Source organism: Heterodontus francisci, chromosome 29 (genome assembly GCF_036365525.1).
Source record: "Heterodontus francisci isolate sHetFra1 chromosome 29, sHetFra1.hap1, whole genome shotgun sequence".
Lineage (NCBI taxonomy): Eukaryota > Metazoa > Chordata > Chondrichthyes > Heterodontiformes > Heterodontidae > Heterodontus > Heterodontus francisci.
Window position 1 is genome coordinate 40205872 of NC_090399.1, and position 20953 is coordinate 40226824.

The following is a 20953-nucleotide window of genomic DNA, read 5'->3' on the forward strand; positions in this document are numbered from 1 at the left end:
GACTGGAGCAGGAACATGTGGGAACTGGGCCTTCAGCTACCTGGGTGCTAAGCTCTGGAATTCCCTCCCTAAACCTCTCTGCCTCTCCACGTCTCTCTCCTCCTCTAAGATGCAATTTAAAACCTACCTCTTTGACTGAGCTTTTGTTCCCTGTCCTAATATCTCCTCTTGTGTCTCAGTGTCAGTTTTTGTCTGATTGGTGATGAGTTTTTTTTTAAATTTCCAAAATATACTTTATTCATAAAAATCTGTAAAAATTACATGACAAAACAATTCCAAACAGCACCAAGTCAAACAATACAAAGAGTGGAAAGGAGATCAGTTTCCTTCAATACAGGAGTGAGTTGCCTCACAACCCTTCCATTTCATTTTACATGCCGTGTACATTTTGCAGCAAACAACGATTTTTTGGACACAGTTGAGGGGTTTCCTATCGATCCAGCCCCTCAGTTCACTATGGTGTGGGGACCTTACACTGTGGTCTTTCCCCATTGAGCCTTTGCCACGGCTGCCCCAAGCTTTAGTGCGTGCCTCAGCACGGAGTCCTGGACCTTGGAATGTGCCAGTCTGCAACATTCAGTCGTGGACAACTCTTTGCGCTGGAAGACCAGCAAGTTTCGGGCAGACCAAAGAGAGTCTTTCACCGAATTGATAGTCCTCCAGCAGCAGTTGATGTTTATCTCGGTGTGCATCCCTGGGAACAGCCCGTAGAGCACAGACTCCTGTGTTACAGAGCTGCTTGGGATGAACCTCGACAAAAACCACTGCATCTCTTTCCACACCTGCTTTGCAAAGACACATTCCAGAAGGAGGTGGGCAACTGTCTCTTCCCCACCACAGCCACGCGGGCATTGCGCGGAGAGTGTGAGACTCCGAGCGTGCAGGAAGGATCTGACGGGGAGAGCTCTTCTCACCACCAGCCAAGCTACATCTTGGTGCTTGTTTGAATGTTCTGGTGATGAGGCATTCCACCAAATGACTTTGGCAGTCTGCTCGGGGAACCATCCGACCAGATCCAACATCTCCTTTTCCAGTAGGGCCTTGAGGACATTCCGTGCAGACCACTGCCTGATGGATTGGTGGTCAAAGGTGTTTTTCTGCAGAAACTTTCCCACGAAGGATAGGTGGTACGGCACGGTCCAACTGGATGGAGCGTTCCACGGCAATGTGACCAGCGGCATCTTTCTCAACACCGGGGACAGATAGAACCTCAGCACGTAGTGACACTTGGAGTTTGCGTACTGAAGGTCGACACACAGTTTGATGCAGCCGCACACAAATGATGTCATCAGGATGAGGGCGATGTTGGGTACATTTCTCCTGCCCTTATGCAGAGGTTTGAACATCGTGTCCCTCCGGACACGGTCCATTTTAGATTTCCAGATAAAGCAGTGATGAGGTGGAGATGAACAAGCTGTTTGTTTGTCTCTCGGAGCCCCTTGCAGTGGTGGACAGTCTCCACTCAATGTGTGTGTGTACACAGTACAGATGTTGTGTTCAGACCATACATTGTTCTGCAGCTAGGATTAATAATTGCTGATTTCTCCTGACACATGCAGCTGACCCAAAGCTGGACCACACATGGCCAAGTATCTCATCACGAGAGGTCGCGAACCCAAAGCAAGGGAGGAGCTCTCAAACAATGTGACAGGATTGGAGCAGAAAGAGAAAGCAAGGACTTTCAATTATACAGCACTGCGTCATTACTGACTCTCTGACAGTGCAGCACTCCCACAGTACTGATCCTCTGACAGTGCAGCACTCCCTCAGTACTGACAGTCTACCAGCATCAATCTTTGTGGACCATCACCTCCCACTTTTTGCCAGTCTGAGTAACTGGCTTTAATCTCTGCTCTCTGTTTACTGTTTTTTAGCCAACTTGTTATCCATTCTGCTGCTTCCCCCCTCACTCCACATGTTCTGACTTTAATCATGTGTCTACTATGTGGTACTTTATCAACATCTAAATATATTACATTGATGACATCACCCATATTTACTATTCTGTTTCTTCTGCAAATAATTCAGTACGGTTGGTTATGCATGACTTTCTCTTTAGGAAACTATCCAATCACACTTTATGATAGTATTAGTTTCTGAATGTTTTTCTGTTAAATCTTTGAGTCAGGATTCCATTATCTTTCCTACCACTGATGTTAAGCTCATTGGTCTGTTGTTCCCCGGACATGTTCTGTCACCATTTTTAAACATAGGAATCACATGATCTGTCTGCCTGTCCTCTTAATGAATATCTAATTCCAATGAACTTTTATATCTATGTAATAGAGCCTCTGTTATCTTTACCCGAACTTCTTATAATATTCAGATACAATCCATCTGGACCAGGGGTTATAATCCTCTCTAAGTCTGATTAGTTTATCAATTATCTCCTGTCTTTCTATCTTTATTTCTTTTTGTTTTCTTCCTCTAATATCATCTTCACCATGTTAGTCTCCCTGGTAAATTCCGAGGCAAAGTAATTATTTCATATTTCTGCCATTTCACTGTCATTACCTGTGAGTTTATCATGTTTATCCCTTAGTGACCCGATCCCTGTCCTGATTTTCCATTAATTATTTATGTGTCTGTCGAATACTTTACTGTTTCATTTTATATTTCATGATAATTTAATTCCAAAGTTTCTCTTTCTTTTCCTAATTGTTTCTTCATATCTTTCTGAACCCTCATATATTCCCTTTGGAATCTGTTCTGATTATTCTTTATTATATTTTGGAATCGACACTGATTATTCATTATTACATTCTTGGAGTCTGGATGTTTTTATAATAAAATGTTGTTGTAAAAGTGAAACACTGGGAGTGGTGACAGTTGAAACATTCTGTAACATGGGGAGATTTTCAACTTTTCTTTTTTCTGCCTCTTGCAGTGGGTGTGTGCGATAACTTGCTGACACGGTGTGAGAATGGAGGAGTGTGTGAGGACAATGGAAGGTGTCTCTGCCCCGCTCCCTACACCGGCCTCCTGTGTGAGAAAGTCCAGTGCAGGAAGGAAGTGGGAGGATGTGTCTCCCAATCCCCCGGCCGGGACCCCACCTTACACCGGGTGCTGCTGTCACTGACTGCACTGCTAACCACTGCTAATGACCGCCCGCCACTCTGACCCACTTCCAGCACCATGGCCGCTCACCGGAAGGTGTGAAGAGCACAGGAGAATCCAGCGTTTACTGCGTCACTGTTAAAACACGCTCCCCTCCCCCGCACTCCCGGGAAAGGCAAACGGGAACCGAGACCTGAGCCCAGCCACCCAGACTGGATCTCAGAGCCTGGAAGGAATGGGCAGTCAGTGGGGACTGGACTCTCTGACTCCCCACGACACCGAGGCAGCTGCTAATATTCATTCTCCAATCGCCAGCCGCTCGTCCCATGTCCAGCTTTGGAACAAAGAAACAAAGAAAGGACTTGGATTTCTACAGAACCTTTCACCACCTCAGGACGTCCCAAAGTGCTTTACAGTCAATGAAGGACTTTTTCATAAAAAAGCAATGTGATCATGAGCAGTTAATCTGTTTTAGTGATGTTGGTTGTGGGATAATTATTGGTCAGGACACCGGGGAGAATTCCCCTGCTCTTCTTCAAATAGTGACCGTGGGATCTTTTCCACTCACCCGAGAGGGCAGACGGGGTCTCGGTTTAACATCTCATCTGAGAGACAGCACTTCAGATAGTGCATCACTCATTCCCTCCCTCCTCCCTCCTCTCCCCTCTCTCCCTCCCTCTCCCTCTCTGTGAGGGATTGCTGAGCGGGACCAGGCCTCTCTGTCGGTGCACCGTGACCTGAGGGAATGTGAGGAGCAGTTTCGAGTGTCCCACAGCCTGGGCTTCAGTCAGCGTTGCTGTGTAATCCTGGTCACTGGGGTTTTGTGTAATCACTTCCCCCCAACCCCCTCCTTATGAAAACCCGCTCCAATCCTGGTCTATCCACGGAGGCTGCATCAGTCCCATGTGGGAATAATCCTGAGCCGTGATCGCAGTGTCAGTGCGTTTATTGATTGTTTTGTATTGAGATGAAGTTATTTTCTTGCAATCCCACAAGGTGTGATGTAGTTTTTGTATGAATAGTGGTTTGTGTTGGTGAATATATCTGTCACTGTGGAACTCCCAGCAATGGCAGCAATGAGACCATTTTCTTTGTCTGATTTTCCTGTGCACAGATTTCTCTGGAACTGCAATTTGCTGCATCAAAGAATCGGAGTTTCCAGCTCGGGAAAGTCTCCTAAGATCCAGCAAAGGCCTCGTCACTTTACACTGGACTACAATAAAAACTCCTGCATCAAGTGTCCTGGCCTCAGGACCCGGCTCTTGACTGTGTGAGGGAGGGGGATCGGCAGGGAGGGAGGGGAGATTGATGAGGAGGCCGAGGAGTTTGGGGCTTGGGAGGAGGGAAGGGGAGTGGGAGGGGAAGGGGGGGAGGTTGGGGTATGTTGGGGGGTGGAGGGGAGGGCGAAAGGATTTGGTAATAGATACACCAGCTATCATAGCCCAGTTAGAAGGCCAGGGTCTTCTTCCACTGTTGATAAACACAAGTCTGACCTCAGGCACTGGCGGAGGAGCTGGATGAGGATTCCCCTTTATCAGAAATTGTTCATTGAAGGACAGGCATTAACAAACTGTTCACTATCAGAGTGTCAGTGAGCAAGATACAAGGACAGATGGAGAGACAAAGGGAGACGTAGGGAGAGAGGGAGACATAGGGAGAGAGGGAGACACAGGGACAGAGGGAGACAGGGGACAGAGGGAGACAGGGGACAGAGGGAGACATGGGGTAGGAGGTTGCCATGGAGAGGGAGGTTGGCACGGGGCCAGAGGGAGACAGGGAGACAGTGGGAGCCACGGGCCGGAGGTTGGCTTGGGGAAGGAGGGAGACACGGGAATGGAGGGAGACACAGGGACGGAGGGAGCCACGAGCTGTTGAGTGTATTATACACACAATGATCAATGAGCGTGTGGTGTTCGTCTGTTCACTCGAGATCTACCGCGGAGGATGAGCATCACAAAAAGCAACTGACAGAGAGTGTAACTGAGAGAGGGGAGAGTGAGAGAGGGTTGGCGAGAGGTTGGGAGGGTAAAGGGAGGTGGGAAACGAGAGATTGAGAATAACAGTGAGACTGAAAGGGAAAGTGAGCAAAAGACAGAAAGAGAGAGAGAGAGTGAGGGAGTCACAGGGAAAGAGAAACAGAGAGGAGCAATCACCGCTCCTGGATTTCCAGGTTGGATATAGTGTAGAAGTATTTGGAGAGGGTCAGTGGGTCAACACTGGGCTTGAGGAGGTTGCAGAGATAGGGAGGGGTGTAGGGGCTGGAGGAGGTTATAGAAAGAGGGAGGGTTGAGGTAATGGAGGGATTTAAAAGCAAGGATGAGAATTTTAAAATCGAGACATTGCTGAACTGGGAGCCAATGTAAGGCAGTGAGCACAGGGGCTGATGGGTGAACGGGGTTTGGTGTGAGTTAAAACATGGGCAGCAGAGTTTTGGATGATCTCAAGTTTAAGGACGGTAGAATGTGAGAGACCAGCCAGAAATGCATTAGAATAGTCGAGTCTAGAGGTAACAAAGGAATGGATGAAGGTTTCAGCAGCAGATGAGCTGAGGCAGGGGTGGAGTCGGGAGATGTTGCAGAGGTTGAAATAGGCGGTCTTAGTGATGGAGTGACTATGAGCTCGGAAGCTCATCTCAGGTTGTGAACCATCTGGTTGAGCCTCAGACAGTTGCCAGGGAGATGGATGGAGTCGGTGGCTCGAGAACAGAGTTTGTAGCAGCACCGAAGAGAATGGCTTCTGCCTTCCCGATACTTAAATGGAGGAAATTTCTGCCCTCCCAGTGCTGGATGTCAGATAAGCAGTTTAATAATTTATCAACAGTGGAGGAGTCGAGAGAGGTGGTGGTGAGGTAGAGCTGGATGTTGTCAGTGTACATGTGAAAATTAACAGTGTGTTTTCAGATGATGTGGCTGAGGGGCAGCATGTAGATGAGAAATAGGAGGGGCCAAGGATAGATCCTTGGGGGGACACCAGAGGTAATGGCGTGGGAGCAGGAAGAGAAGCCATTGCAAGTGATTCTCTGACTACGATTAGATAGATAAGCATGGAACCAGGTGAGAGCAGTCCCACCCAGCTGGATGACAGTGCAGAGGTGTTGGAGGAGGATGGTGTGGTCAACTGTGTCAAAGGCTGCAGACAGGTCGAGAAGGACGAGGAGGGAAAGTTTACCTTTGTCACAGTCACATAGGATGTCATTTGTGATTTTGATAAGAGTTGTTTCAGTACGGTGACAGGGGCAGAAACCTGATTGGAGGATTCAAACATGGTGTTCCGGGAAAGATGGCCATGGATTTGGGAGATGACAACAAATTCAAGGACTTTGGAGAAGAAAGGGTGTTTGGAGATGGGGTGTTAGTTTGCAAGGAAAGAGCGGGTCAAGGGTTTTTTTTAGGAGAAAAATGATAACTGGAGATTTGAAAGAGAGAGGGACAGAACCTGAGGAGAGGGAACCATTAATAATAGCAGCTAACATGGGAGCCAGGAAGGGACTCGGCCCCGTCCTTCCGAGCACCGGGAAGCTGAGGCCCCGGGACTGCCGGCTCCTGTGCCGAACCTGTCCCCGCTCCCTCATCCCAGGTCCCAACTCCCTATCCTAGTCCCTCAGCTGGTCTTGTCCTGATGCAAATCCCCCCACACACAACATTGTCTGACTCAGAGAGAGAGAGAGAAAGAGAGGCGACAGTGACCAGGTGGGGGGAATGGAAAGGAAACGGACTCAATAAAGTGTCTCCAGAAAAAAATTCATTTGTTCCAGAAGATTTCCAGCATCTGCAGCATTTTGGATTTTGTGAGAATGTTTTTGATTTCGTTGCAGATGTGAGGAGCTCAGAATCGTACCAGTGGAGACGAAGGCTGCTGTTTCCCCTCCTGTCCTGCAGAGGGTGGTGTTAGTCTCTTCCAGCCCCCACTCCGCCGCTGGGGGTATTTTCACATTCCCAGCGATTCCTGCTGTCATTCAGTTGATGGAAGTCTGGGGATAAATATTCCATTCATGGACTGGAAACACAGGGACCTGCCTCAGTTGTTTTGTTTATTCATTAATTGAATAATTGATGTAACTGGATATTTCACCGCACTCTTGACCTGCTCTCTGAACTTGGACTGAGTCACCACATAAATTATGGCTGCTGTTTCCCCTCCTGTCCTGCAGAGGGTGGTGTTAGTCTCTTCCAGCCCCCACTCCGCCGCTGGGGGTATTTTCACATTCCCAGCGATTCCTGCTGTCATTCAGTTGATGGAAGTCTGGGGATAAATATTCCATTCATGGACTGGAAACACAGGGACCTGCCTCAGTTGTTTTGTTTATTCATTAATTGAATAATTGATGTAACTGGATATTTCACCGCACTCTTGACCTGCTCTCTGAACTTGGACTGAGTCACCACATAAATAAATGTGTTTGTGCAGCAACTTAAATTCTGCAGCATATATCCGACTTCTTTAAATGTATAATTAGAATCAGAATCGAAGTGATATGCGACTCTAAAGTAATATAAAACATACACCAACCACAGAAGTATGACGTTGCCGGATATGGTGAAGAGTAAAATCACAGACTTCCTTCTGCTCTCCATCTCTGGGTCACTGTGATTCTTTCCCTTGCTCTGACCCCTCAGTCCCTTACGGACTCGACTGGTCACTAAAATGTGTCTGACTGTCAGAGCGTTGAGCAACAGAATTAAAGCAAATGGAATCAATGGGGTTAAAACCGAATCAAACCTGGAAAATCCCACCCATCCGGGCTCAGTATAATAGCTTTGCTTGATAGAACAGCGCCACGGTACATTGTCGATTATCTCTCCAGGTTCATATCTAAAGTAGATGGGGATGTTTTTTAAACAGAGCAGAATGCAGGTTGTTGCTAGAACCACAGCCGCAGTTTGCTTGGTGCAATATTTAGTTTTCAGCTTCTGGCAACAAATGGCCACAAATCGATCAAAGGTGAAAGTGACGGTGAACCAGACAGAACAGTCTATGGCTGCATCAATCAGGACATTGATAACACTACACACAGGGGTGATGTCCAGGAAGCACTCCGGGAAAAAATAAAAACGGATTTGGAACAGAATGACCTCAGTGATAATGACCAGTAGATCCGCCGTTGCCATGGACACCAGGTAGCGAGTGGTGCAGGTGGAGAGGCCGCACTTTCCCCGGGACAGGATCACAATCGCCAGTAAATTAACTGTAAGAGAGAGAAGGGAAAAGAGACTGGAAATTACTGATCAAACATTCTCCATGTCTGACCCAGACAGGAAGGGCAGGATTTTAGCACCAAAAATGGGGGAGTTGGGGGCGGGTCAGAGGTTAAATTAAATTTAAAAACTTTACCCAAACCCACACCAATCTTCGATTCGCCCACTTCCAGGTTTAACGGAGTCAGGAAAGGGGACGACAGACAACCGCTCCCAGGAGGCGGGTTGGTAATTAAAATATTTGAACGAGGCTGGAAATCTCTGATTTAATCTGTTTTACAAGTTTAACTCTGTCCATCCGGGTTTCCCCGTTACACCCCACATCACACACAAAGACACCCGGGATTGGCGATAGGAACAGATGTTCCTTCTGGCATTAGACCGCTCCCTCGGATCATCCCCTGCAGCCTGGGACCACACCATATCTTCATCACGAAAGGACCCCACCACTCCATAGGATCGGACTGCACCCCCACCGATAGGAACCACACCTCCCCCATTATGGATCAGACCCCACTACCCCCAAAAGGATCAGAGCATAACCCCATGTATCGGGTCTCTCCATCCCCGGGATTGGAACTGACCACCACCACTGGGATTGTACCCCCGTCTCCAGGATCAGACTCTCCTCCCTTGATGGGATCCCCCCGACAGTCTCGGAGCCTCAATTCCTGGGACCAGACCACCCTCGTTCAGAACCCCCAAAAAATCAGGTCCCCCCATTGTGTCTTGGATCAGACACTCGCCCCGCTCGTTCCCCCTAACTGGATTGGGAACAAGCTCCAGGATAGGAGACACCTCCCGGGATTAAGAATCAGACACTCACCCTCCCCCTTCCCTCCCAATTCTCCTCCGCAGACTCGGACCTTGCCGCAGGATAGGAGACTCTTCCCCGGGGTTTCGGGATCAACAGACCAGCTATTAGAGGTGTCACCACTCTCTCCCCCTCTGGAGATGGTGATTGGACATCCCACGATATCAGGCATCTCCCCCAAAACACTAGGGTCAGCATTTGGACCGCCCTGGTCCTGAGGCCTGCTCCAGAGTCCGCCCTGCCCGACCGGAAGCCAAGCCTGTCAATCAGGCTGACTTCAGGGTGGGGAACCTGTCAAGGATAAAAGAGGCAGTCTGTGGAGTTAAAACACTGAAACTCCGCTCCCCACCTATGTCACTCACCCCTGTTAATATCCAGGAATAAACATTGGAGTAAAAACAAAATACTGAAACTGCTGTAAATCTGATAAAAATAGGAGAATGTTGAAAACACTCAGCCGGTCAGGCAGCATCTGTGGAGTGAGAAACAGAGTTAATGTTTCAGGCTGATAGGCTTTCATCAGAACTGGAAGATATTAGAGATTAACAGTTTTAAATCAATCATGTAGTCAGTGAAAAGTGGGGTATAGGGGGAGGAAAGAACAAAAGGGAAGGTCTGTGATCGGGTGGAGGGCAGGAGTGATTCAATGATAAAAGGGATGATGGTGCAAGGTGAATGGGACAATTAAAGAAACAGAGGATGGGTCCAGAGGAGGTGTAAATGGTTACAGCAGAATAACAGGGAGAGGGGAGAATGGAAAATCTGGCAAAGAGGAGAAGGCTCCAGTGACCTGGAAAAGTGATGGAGAATGGTGGGTAGACCCCAGGGGTGTGGACCAGCCTGCCAGCTGTGAAACAATAGGGGATCCTCACCCCAAGCACCAGCCCACACCCCCTCCACTCCCAGCGACTCTGGTGTAGCCATCCTCCATTACCAGCACAGGCCGTCCCAGAAAGTGGGAGCAATGGTTATAATCGGAAGTTTTTAATCTCAGTGTTGCGTCTAAGAGGCAATAAAATGACTCATCAAAAATACAGTTCCTCATTGAGCTTCAGTGGAAGAGTGTAGGAAGTCAGCGATAGAGAGGTCAGAGTGAGAATGGGATGTAGAATTAAGGTGATAAGTAACCAGAAGCTCAGGGTCACACTTGCAGACTGAACGGAGGAGTTCAGCAAAGCAATCGCTCAGTCTGTGTTTGCTCCTCTCCCAATGTCCAGGAGATTCCATTGTGAGCAGCGAATACTGTTACTAAATTGAAAGAAGTCCAAGTAAATCACAGTTTCACCTGGAAGGAGTGTTTGGGGCCTTGGACAGTGGGAAGGGAGGAGGTAAAAGGGCAGGTGTTACATCTCCTGTGCTTGCACGGGAAGGTGCCTGGGGAAGAGGAGCTGATGTTGGGGGTGGTTGAGGAGTGGATCAGGGTGTGACAATAAGTGGAGGGGGGGGGGGAAAGGAGGGGAGCAGAATATATGTTTGGTGTTGGATTTAGCTGGATGAAATGTTGGAGGATGTGTTGAATGTAAAGGCTGGTGTGGTGGAAGGTGAGGACAAGGGGAACCTTATCATGGTTCTGGCAGGGAGGGAAAGAGTGAAGGCAGTAACATGGCAAATGGGATGGACATGGTCGAGGGCCCTGTTAACCACAGTGGAGGGGAATCCTCAGCTGAGGAATAGTGAAGACATTTCAGAAGCACTGGTGCAGAAGGTAGCATAGTCAGAACAGATGGAACGGAGGTGGAGAAACTGGGAGAATGGAACAGAGTCTTTCCAGAAAGCCGGGTGGGAGGAAGTATAACCAAGGTAGCTGTGGGAGTTGTTGGGATTATAGTAGATATTGGCAGACAACCAATCCCTGAAGTGGAGGTGGAGAAGTCAGGGAAGGGAAGGGAAGTGTCAGAGATGGACCATGTGAAGATGAGGGAGGGGTGGAAATTAGAAGCAAAGTTGATGTAATTTTCCAGTTTAAGGCAAAAGAAGGAAATGACACCAGCACAGTCATCAAAGTATCGGGAAAATATGTGAAGGAGGGGAGCTGAGTAGGATTGGAACAAAAAATGGTTCATGTATCCTACACAAAGGCAGCATAGCTAGGATGCATACAGCTCCCATAGTGACAACATCTGAGTGTGGAATATCCCAATGTTCACACCCGAGGTCCACACATTTATACTTTTCAAGAGGATGCCTGCACAGGGATCAGGTTCTGGAACCTGTGAGGGTTTTCATTCCCAGACCAGAGCCGGTGAGGAAGACAGGAATTCCAGTGGGAATGGTGAGCGAATAAAACAAAATGAATCCATTCCAAATGTGGCTCTCGGAATGTCCCAGCAGGAGATGGTGGAGGGAAACTGGCCGGGAAATGGCCTCATAGTGTCTGTCAGGCAAGATCCCATCCACTGTGAGTTTAAGGAGAGCTTGGGTTTACTGGACTTTGAAGCCGAGAGGGGCAGACTGACATGGACAGAAATGTCAATGGAATTCTGCAGCACAGCTCCGAGCTCAGAAGGAAGGAAGTCTCGTGTGTTGTGGGACAGTCGGGGCCAGAATGACCCAGTCGATGAGGATTCAGATACTGAAGAAGGGAGTTAGATCTCTGAGGGGAGGAACTAAACTGTTTAATAATAGTGAATAAATAGTAAAACTTCAAGACTGCCATGTCCAGTAAAGGTATGTCCTGTTCATAACTTTAAACATGGACTGTATTTCGAATCTTCTGGAACTGAATTTTCTTTTTAAATGAACCATAATGGACATAAAAAGGCTCCATCTGATGGCTGCCGATGGTCAGGTGACTTTTGCAATTTCGGCCCGGACTCAGAATTATCTCACACCTTTGGAAAGTTCCTAATTGAATGACCATGAGTGAAGTGCTTCACCTGAAGAGACAAAACCAAGACAAAACCATTTGTGGAATTCACACCTCCTATTGTTTGTGGCCTGACCCTATGGACTTCTGGATTCACTGGCGGCGGGAATGATCCTGGAAAATTCCTCTGGGAGAGGCCCGCCAAGGTCCCCGATGCTGGGAAGGCCTGGGCCCATATTACCAGCAGTGGTGAGGCCTTGGGCCGGCGCCCGTGCCACTCGGCAACGGGAGCCTAATTTCAATATTTAAAGATAAAAGTAAAATACTGCGGATTCTGGAAATCTGAAATAAAAACAAGAAATGCTGGAGAAACTCAGCAGGTCTGGCAGTATCTGTGGAGAGAGGAGCAGAGTTAATATTTCAGGTCAGTGACCCTTCTTCAGAACTGGTTCTTCAGAGTTGTTCATAGTTCTGAAGAAGGCTCACTGACCTGAAACATTAACTCTGCTTCTCTCTCCACAGACGCTGCCAGACCTGCTGAGTATTTCCAGCATTTCTTGTTCAATATTCAAAGCATTGCTTACCCCTGGTGCTTTCTGCATCCAGCTGCCTCTTTGTCAACAATTTTGCAAATTCCGCTAAATAGGTGTCTCTCTCAGCCACAGAGCTGCAAGAGCCATCATTGAGCAGGAGATCGGCATGTTGAAAATGCACTTCCACTGCCTGGATAGATCGGGTGGTGCCCTGCAGTACAAGCCGGAAAGGGCAGCTGGTATCGTTCTTGTTTTCTGTACTCTGCACAGCTACACACTCAATAAGGGGGAGGCCTTGCAGGATGAGGAGAGATGTCAGCAGGACTCATCCTTGGACGATGAGGAAACTGAGGACCTACAGCAGGAAAGGTGCATGGGAGGACAGAGAGCATCCAGGCACCGCATGCAGGGTGAGCTGCGAACACCCCAAGGTATGCATGGCAATGCCTTATTGATCAACTGTTCTCCTCTCCATGGAAACCACCATGTGTTATGCACCCTTCTTCACTTGTTGTGCAACAGTCCGCATCTGCAACATCTTTGTCTCCACCATTACTGGCAGCAGCAGACTCAGTCATTGGCCATGTTACTGCATCTGTGGAGACACACATGAGTAATACTGACATGGCAATGATGTTGTTCCATACATTGGCAGTTCTGAAAGGCCAATGATGTAAAGGGAGGAGACATGATCGGTACATGCTGCCACACTTTGTTCAAACAGTAAAAATGACACACGTTAGTGAAGAATATTTAGTGCCTGATCGTTTTACAGTGTAGTCTCACCCGTGCAGACTCATTTGTGCCATGATATTTTTTTAAAACCTTTGCGGGTGCTCCTTTGCAGTGCCACCTCTGCACTAGCTGCCTGACTGGAGGAAGACTGCTGAACTGATTGCCCTTTGGCGTTGGATGATCTTGGTGGTCGTCCTCTGCATGTACGAGGCCTGGAGGGCCCCGGCTGGCTGGGGGAATCCTGCATCTGTGCAGAACTCTCCTCAGACATCATGGCTGCTGGAGATTGACTCACTGGTGGAGGGGTGGAGGAGCCGGTATCCACATTGGAATTACCTTGTGGGGTGTAGACCCAGTAAAAACACATATAGCAAAAACACACAAGAACTTAGTTAAAACAAAGGGGCCAGTAACACAACAATGAACAGTGTGTTGAAGTGGGACAAGTACAAAGGGGCACAGCTAGCTGAGGAATTGTCGATATGATTATAGAAAAGGTACTGAGGAGCATACCAGAAACTAGGTGTTGTCATGGACAACAGGTATGATTAAACTCATAATAGACAATGGGAAACTGTGAAGTTTTGAACAGGTGCTCACTGAGCCAAATAAGGAATTACCATTATGTCATTATACCAGACCCCTATGAGTAAGTAAGAGGGGCGGGTCTTAGAAACAAGATTTAACCCCTGACTGAAAATAAGGAAGGTATGAGAACCCCGGGGAAGAACACTCGAGAAGATACCCTGAGCCAGGGGCTCAGAGAACAAAAGAGCAGCCGCAAGTCCGAGAATTACCACCTCGTGTCTTGACGGGTAGTATACTGTACAAGTAGTGAGAGCTTGTACTTTGATGAGTTTTGATACTGTACAAGTAGTGAGAGCTTGTACTTTGATGAGTTTTGATACTGTACAAGTAGTGAGAGCTTGTACTTTGATGAGTTTTGATACTGTACAAGTAGTGAGAGCTTGTACTTTGATGAGTTTTGATACCGTACAAGTAGTGAGAACTTGTACTTTGATGAGTTTTGATACTGTACAAGTAGTGAGTGCTTGTACTTGATGATTTAGTGTGGGAATAACTTATTGCGATACCTTTTACCAATCGGACTCCGTGGATTCTTTAAGAGTAGCGTGCGTGCGTGTTAGGCACAACAGGGGGGACCCCAGATATGGTGTGCAGGCTCGCCTCCTCCATCTCAGGGCTCATTTGAACCCTCTGCTCGCCTGGAAAGGACCAGGGACAGGGGCAGTCTCCATGCCCCTGCTCCCTCTCTCACCTTGCCACTGATTTGAGATCCTATGGCCTCGGTGAGGGATTGCAGGTCCGTGCGGATTAGTGGAGTCTGGCTCTCCATGGCCACCGTCCTCTCCATGGATGACGCCATGTGCTCAAATGCCTGGGACATGGCAGTTGTCACAGCCTGGATGGACTCCCCCATCATCTGTTCAAGACTGCGCAAGGCCTGTGACATCTCCACCAGTTGTTGCTAGGACTGCTGCTGCAGTTCCAGGATGCCCTGTGCTGTCAACAACAGAGGGTCATCAGTAGCCTGGGGCTCAGAGGGGCCTGGCCACTCACAGCCCTCCAACTGTCAGGGGCCTCGGCTGTCTCAGTCTCAGTCAGCTGCAAGGGTGCATTTGCAGTGCTCTCACCAGCTTGTGACCCACAATCTAAAGACGATTGCATTCCCACCTAGGTGACTGTATCTGCCTGGTGGAAGGTGCGGGAGTGTCATGAGATGCTGTTCCTCGGAGGATGTCTCTTCCTCTGAGGTGCAGGAGGTTTCCTGGGCTACCAAGGCGTTGACCTGCATGATACAATGAGAATATTACACTGTCAGTCTTTATGGTGCTTATGTAATGATTATGACTGCATTGTCTCAAACAGTACGATTTTCACAGTGATCGTTGTGTCTATCAAATGGCTGTATATTCACACAGAACCCTGAACTCAATGTCACCGACTGCACGGTCCACATGTATCGCTGCCAGTTCCAGGACCTCCTCCTCAGCCTGTGTCAGCGTCCGGATGATGCGTTCAACATGATCCCACCTCAGGATAAGCAGACAAAGCCCCTTCACAGGTTAGTCCAAGTGCAGAATTCTGATACTGGTTAGCCAGACAACCGTGAATAATTTCCCAGTTGCCATGTGTAAGCTCCTTACCTAATTGATAGGTGGCTACCAAAACATTCGACCGAACAGTACTTTGAAGGATTTCTTTGATTGAGCCCATTACATGCCCTCCCTGAGTTGCAGTCAGGAGCTGGGAATATATTTGTATCCAGCTGTTGCACTTGTTAATTGGGGGACCGAGATCAGGGTTTAACATCATGGAGAGGAGCTGCCGTAAATGTGCAGCACGTCAGCCTTGACAACGTGTGTCAAGTCTATCAAGGTTGTTTAAAATCCATCTTGTTTTATCTTGGTTGCTTGGACCAGGCTTGCCACACATGGCAGATATAGAGTTAAAATTCACATTTCCTAAGGGTGTAATTTGAGACTGCACTGGCTATCCCACAGACAGAGGAAAACCTGCAGCACCATCATCAGTAAAAGCCTGGAAAAGTGCCTGTTTCATTTGAAGGTGATGTACCAGTAGCTGTCTATAATCCTCCTGCAAATTCTGATCACGAACCTCATTGTGACGAAGCCATCTAATCCACAACCCATGGCCACCAGGTACGTAGGGAGACCCAGGACCTACCATTCTATCATGGATACCCCCACCCTGTCGTGCACCAGTCATTAGGCCACCCAATTTAGTTTAGTTTAGTTTAGAGATACAGCACTGAAACAGGCCGTTCGGCCCACCGAGTCTGTGCCGACCATCAACCACCCATTTATACTAATCCTACACTAATCCCATATTCCTACCACATCCCCACCTGTCCCTATATTTCCCTACCACCTACCTATACTAGGGGCAATTTATAACAGCCAATTTACCTACCAACCTGCAAGTCTTTTGGCATGTGAGAGGAAACCAGAGCACCCGGAGAAAACCCACGCAGACACAGGGAGAACTTGCAAACTCCACACAGGCAGTACCCAGAATTGAACGCGGGTCGCTGGAGCTGTGAGGCTGCGGTGCTAACCACTGCGCCACAATTGTGCAGGCGTGCACTTTATCATTAAGGAATGTTGTGGGTCTGGGGTATCAGTCTGATTATCCCACTGAATACGTGCTAACCCTTCCTCCTGGGACACAGTCACAATAGTACCATGAGCTCTAACTGAACCATCAGCATCAAAATGATCTATCTCAAAGACCTGATCTACCTGAGGCAGCGGAATGGGATTCTGTAATCTACTAAAACAAGTTGTTGGATCACCCAAAAGGAAAATTAAGCCAATTCTTTCTTCATTAGACATTATATCTGAACCGAACCTGAACGAGGAATTAAAATACGTCAGGACCTAATTTAAATTAGGATTTAAAGGGAACTTTAAAGGAAATTTTCAAAACTCAAAAGTAGAATGAGGGAGTTCTGATTTAAGATCCACAAACCTGTCTACTATCTACAAGGCACAAGTCAGGAGTGTGATGGAATACTCTCCACTTGCCTGGATAGGTGCAGCTCCAGCAACACTCAAGAAGTTCGACACCATCCAGGACAAAGCAGCCCGCTTGATGGCACCCCATGTACAAACATTCACTCCCTCCACCACTGACACACAGTGGCAGCAGTGTGTAACATCTACAAGATGCACTGCAGTAATGCACCGAGGCTCCTTAGATAGCACCTTCCAAACCCGCGACCTCGACCAAATAGAAGGATAAGGGCAGAAGATGCATGGGAACACCACCACCTGCAAGTTCTTCCAAGTCACACATCATCCTGACTTGGAACTGTATCGCCTTTCCTTCACTGTTGCTGGGTCAAAATCCTGGAATTCCCTTCCGAACAGCACTGTGGGCGTACCTACCCCAAATAGACTGCAGTGGTTCAAGAAGGCAGCATCTCAAGGGCAATTAGGGATGGGCAATAAATGCTGGCCTGGCCAGCAACGACCACATCCCATGAATGAATTTAAAAAAACGTGATCAAGAGTTAGCCGTCTGTAAATTCTTATATTGGGGTCTTAATACCATGGTCAGAAAACATTCCTTCCATACTTATAAATCTAAAATACACATTAAAGATTGACATATAAGTACAGGATTCTGTTAACAACAAGACAACGTTTTGATTAAGTGATTTATGACTTTAACCCCTTCGCGGGACTAAACCAAATGAGGAGTACATCCCCATGAATCTCCTAGAATGAAGTTCAAACCAGACAAATTCACATTGCCACTTATTTGGGTCCAAAGAATTGCACTAGCTTTCCCTCAAAGAAAGAAAACCAACAGAGTCACAGAGTCACAGAGTTCTACAGCACAGAAACAGTCCCTTCAGCCCATCATGTCCGTTCTGGCCATCAAGCACCTAACTATTCTGATCCCGGCACTTGGCCTGTAGCCTTGTATGCTATGGCACTTCAAGTGCTCATTTTAATACTTCTTAAATGTTGTGAGGGTTCCTGCCTCTACCACCCCTTCAGGCAGTGTGTTCCACAATCCAACCATCCTCTGGGTGAAAACGTTTTTCTTTGAATCTCATCTAAACCCCCTGCCCCTTACCTTCAATCTCTGGCCCCTGGTTTTCGACCCCTCCACTAAGGGAAAACGTTTCTTCCTGTCAATCCTATCTATGCCCCTTATAATTTTGTATACCTCAATCAGGTCCTCCCTCAGCCTTCTCTGTGTAAGAAAAACAACCCTAACCGATCCAGTCTCTCTTCATAGCTGCAATGCTCCAGCCCAGGCAATATCCTGGTGAATCTCCTCTGCACCCTCTGCAGTGCAATCACATCCTTCCTGGAGTGTGGCGACCAAAACTGTCCACAGTACTCCAGCTGCAGCCAAACTAGCATTTTATACAGCTTCGTCATAACCTCCCTGCTCTTTTATTCTATGCCTCAGCTAATAAAGGTAAGTATCCCATATGCCTTCCAAACCACCTTTTCTACCTGTGCTGCTGCCTTCAGTGATCTATGGATAAGTACACCAAGGTCCCGCTAACTCTCTGTACTTCCTAGGATCCTACCATCCACTGTATATTCCCTTGCCTTGTTAGTCCTCGCAAAATGCATCACCTCACATTTCTCAGGATTAAATTCCATTTGCCACTGCTCTGCCAATCTTATCAGCCCATCTATATCCTCCTCACTATTTACGACACCACCAATTTTCGTGTCATCTGCAAACTCACTGATCATACCTCCTCTATTCACATCAAAATCATTAATGTACACTACAAACAGCAAGGGTCCCAGCACCGATCCCTGCGGTACACCACTGGCCACAGGTTTCCAATTGCAGAAACAACCCTCTGCCTCCTGCCACTAAACCAATTTTGGATCCAATTTGCCAAATTGCCTGGATCCAATGGGCTCTTACCTTCTTCACCAATCTTCGATGCGGGACCTCAACAAAAGCCTTACTGAAGTCCATATAGACTACATCAACTGCTTTACCCCCATCTACACACCTAGTCACCTGCTCGAAAAATTTAATCAAATTTGTTAGACATGATCTCCCCCCTGACAAAGCCATGCTGTCTATCCTTGATTAATTCCTGCCTCTCCAAGTGGAGATTAATCCTATCCCTCAGAACGTTTTCCAATAGTTTCCTTACCACGTATGTTAGACTCACTGGCCTGTAATTACCTGGTTTATCCCTATTACCCTTCTTGAATAATGGTACCACATTCGCTGTCCTCCAGGCCTCTGGCACCTCTCCTGTGGCCAGAGAGGATTTGAAAATTTGTGTCAGAGCCTCTGCTATCTCCTCCCTTGCCTCACATAACAGCCTGGGATACATCTGACCTGGGCCTGGGAATTTATCCAATTCTGAGCCCGCTAAAACTGTTAATACGTCTTCCCTTTAAATGCTAATTCGTCCAAGTATATGACAATCTCCCTCCCTGATCTCTACACCCATATCTTCCTTCTCCATACTGAACACCGATGAAAAGTAATCATCTAAAACCTCATCTATGTCCTCAGGTTCCACACACTCATTGCCACTTTGGTCCCTAACGGGCCCTACTCTTTCCCTGGTTATCCTCTTGCCCTTAATATACTTATAAAATGCCTTGGAATTTTTCTTTATCATGCCCGCCAGTGTTTTTTCATGCCCCCTCTTTGCTCTCCTAATTACTTATTTAAGTACCCCCCCTTACACTTTCAATACTCCTCATGGGCGTCTGCTGTTTTCAGCCCTCTGAATCTGCCATAAACCTCCCTCTTTTTCCTTATCCAATCCTCTATATCCCGTGACATCCAGCGTTCCCTTCACCTTTACGGGAGCAAGTTGGGCCTGAACTCTCACTGTTTCAATTTTATCATCTTTCGGATAACATATTTTTAATAATTATGGCTAAGTCATAAATATCCCAGATATTATAAGGATCTGGGAACTCTCTTCAATACGTATCTCTCCACTGAAAGAGACACAGAGGGTTCTTTGTAGTTGCAAACAGAATGCTACATGAGACGATTTATTAACTTTTATAGATTTATTAAAGAATTTAACATGCAATACACTTCTAAGTCGATAAGTATATCACAATATCAAATATTACTAAAAGATGTAACACATAATCTTATTTCTGACATGGAATCCAAAAGTTTAATCTTGCTAATGTTACAGCAAATATATTTTAGAATATCCATCAAAATTTAAAGTAAACTTTTTACCTTAAGTTCCCCATAGTTGAGAAGCATTTTTGAAGATTCAACACTTCTAATTGGTGCTTCAAAACCTCTCATTTTTATACTGTTTCTGAAGTATCATCTGACTTTCAGCATATAGATCTTACCTTCCTGTGTGTGTTTATCCTGCTTTTAAAATCCATATCTTTAACTACCATCTCCACTTAATGTTTTACTGCAATTTTCTTGCTCTTGAAGTTGTGAGCATTTATCTGGTCAAAATGTTTATAATTGTGTTTCCGTAACCTCTTGTTCCTGTTACTCCATTCCATTTATTATTTTATTATCTGTAATTGCCATTTCCATGGCACTCCAAAGCAACCTCCAGAGCTGACCTTTCTGCACAACCACACACGTCAATTAAGTTTATTGCTACCTCTTACTGATGTCACACAGGATATTTCAATGTGTCAGTTTATCTTCTAAGCCCCTGACAACAGAGACACAAATGGATTTCCCAACTTGTTTCTGGTTCATAACAGGGACCTTGAATTTTTTTAACTCTACCTTCTTAAACGGGAATGTCAGTGAGTCTTGAAAACCTGGCCATTTATTCAATCTTTAATTCTAAAAGGTATAATATTTTAACAATTTCTAAATTCTACCTCATTAAGCCTATTATACCTATATTCCATTACATAGGTGCCATGATCTGAGCAGCAGACAAGGGTGAGTTCTTTCATTCTGTTAGGATCAGGTGAGAAAGAGGTCTCAGATTCCCTTTAAGCCTTCACCTGGTCTGACGGTAACAGGGTCTAATTTTAAACACACTCTGTTTTTAGCTCCCCCTTGGTGAATCCTTGTTCACCACTTTCCAATTATAAGACAAAGAAACCAGCAAAAACAGGCTTTCTTAGGTTTAAAGAATAAAAGTTGACATTTATTAAACTTTAAACTCTAATTTGGTTAATGCCTATGGATAAACGCCACATCCCACGCTGGCATGCATACGTAATACACACGCAAATAGAGACAGAAAAGAGAAGAAGAAAAATAAAATGGAAAGGTTTGAGGCAATATATGAAGAGATGTTGTTATGGTTCTTCGA

The 20953-nt window shown here is 46.6% G+C and overlaps 1 protein-coding gene and 1 long non-coding RNA gene across 3 annotated transcripts in view; one reads left to right on the plus strand and one right to left on the minus strand.

Moving 5' to 3' along the window:
- LOC137346249 (uncharacterized) overlaps positions 1 to 20953 on the plus strand; it is a 381277-nt gene that overhangs the window by 192778 nt on the left and 167546 nt on the right. The gene's annotated exons all lie outside the window — the stretch shown is intronic.
- Positions 7347 to 8237, minus strand: LOC137346324 (probable G-protein coupled receptor 139; the record flags this gene model as incomplete). The annotated part of the gene is made up of 1 exon (XM_068009814.1): positions 7347 to 8237. A coding segment is annotated over one exon (891 nt), but the record flags the coding sequence as incomplete, so codon positions are not given.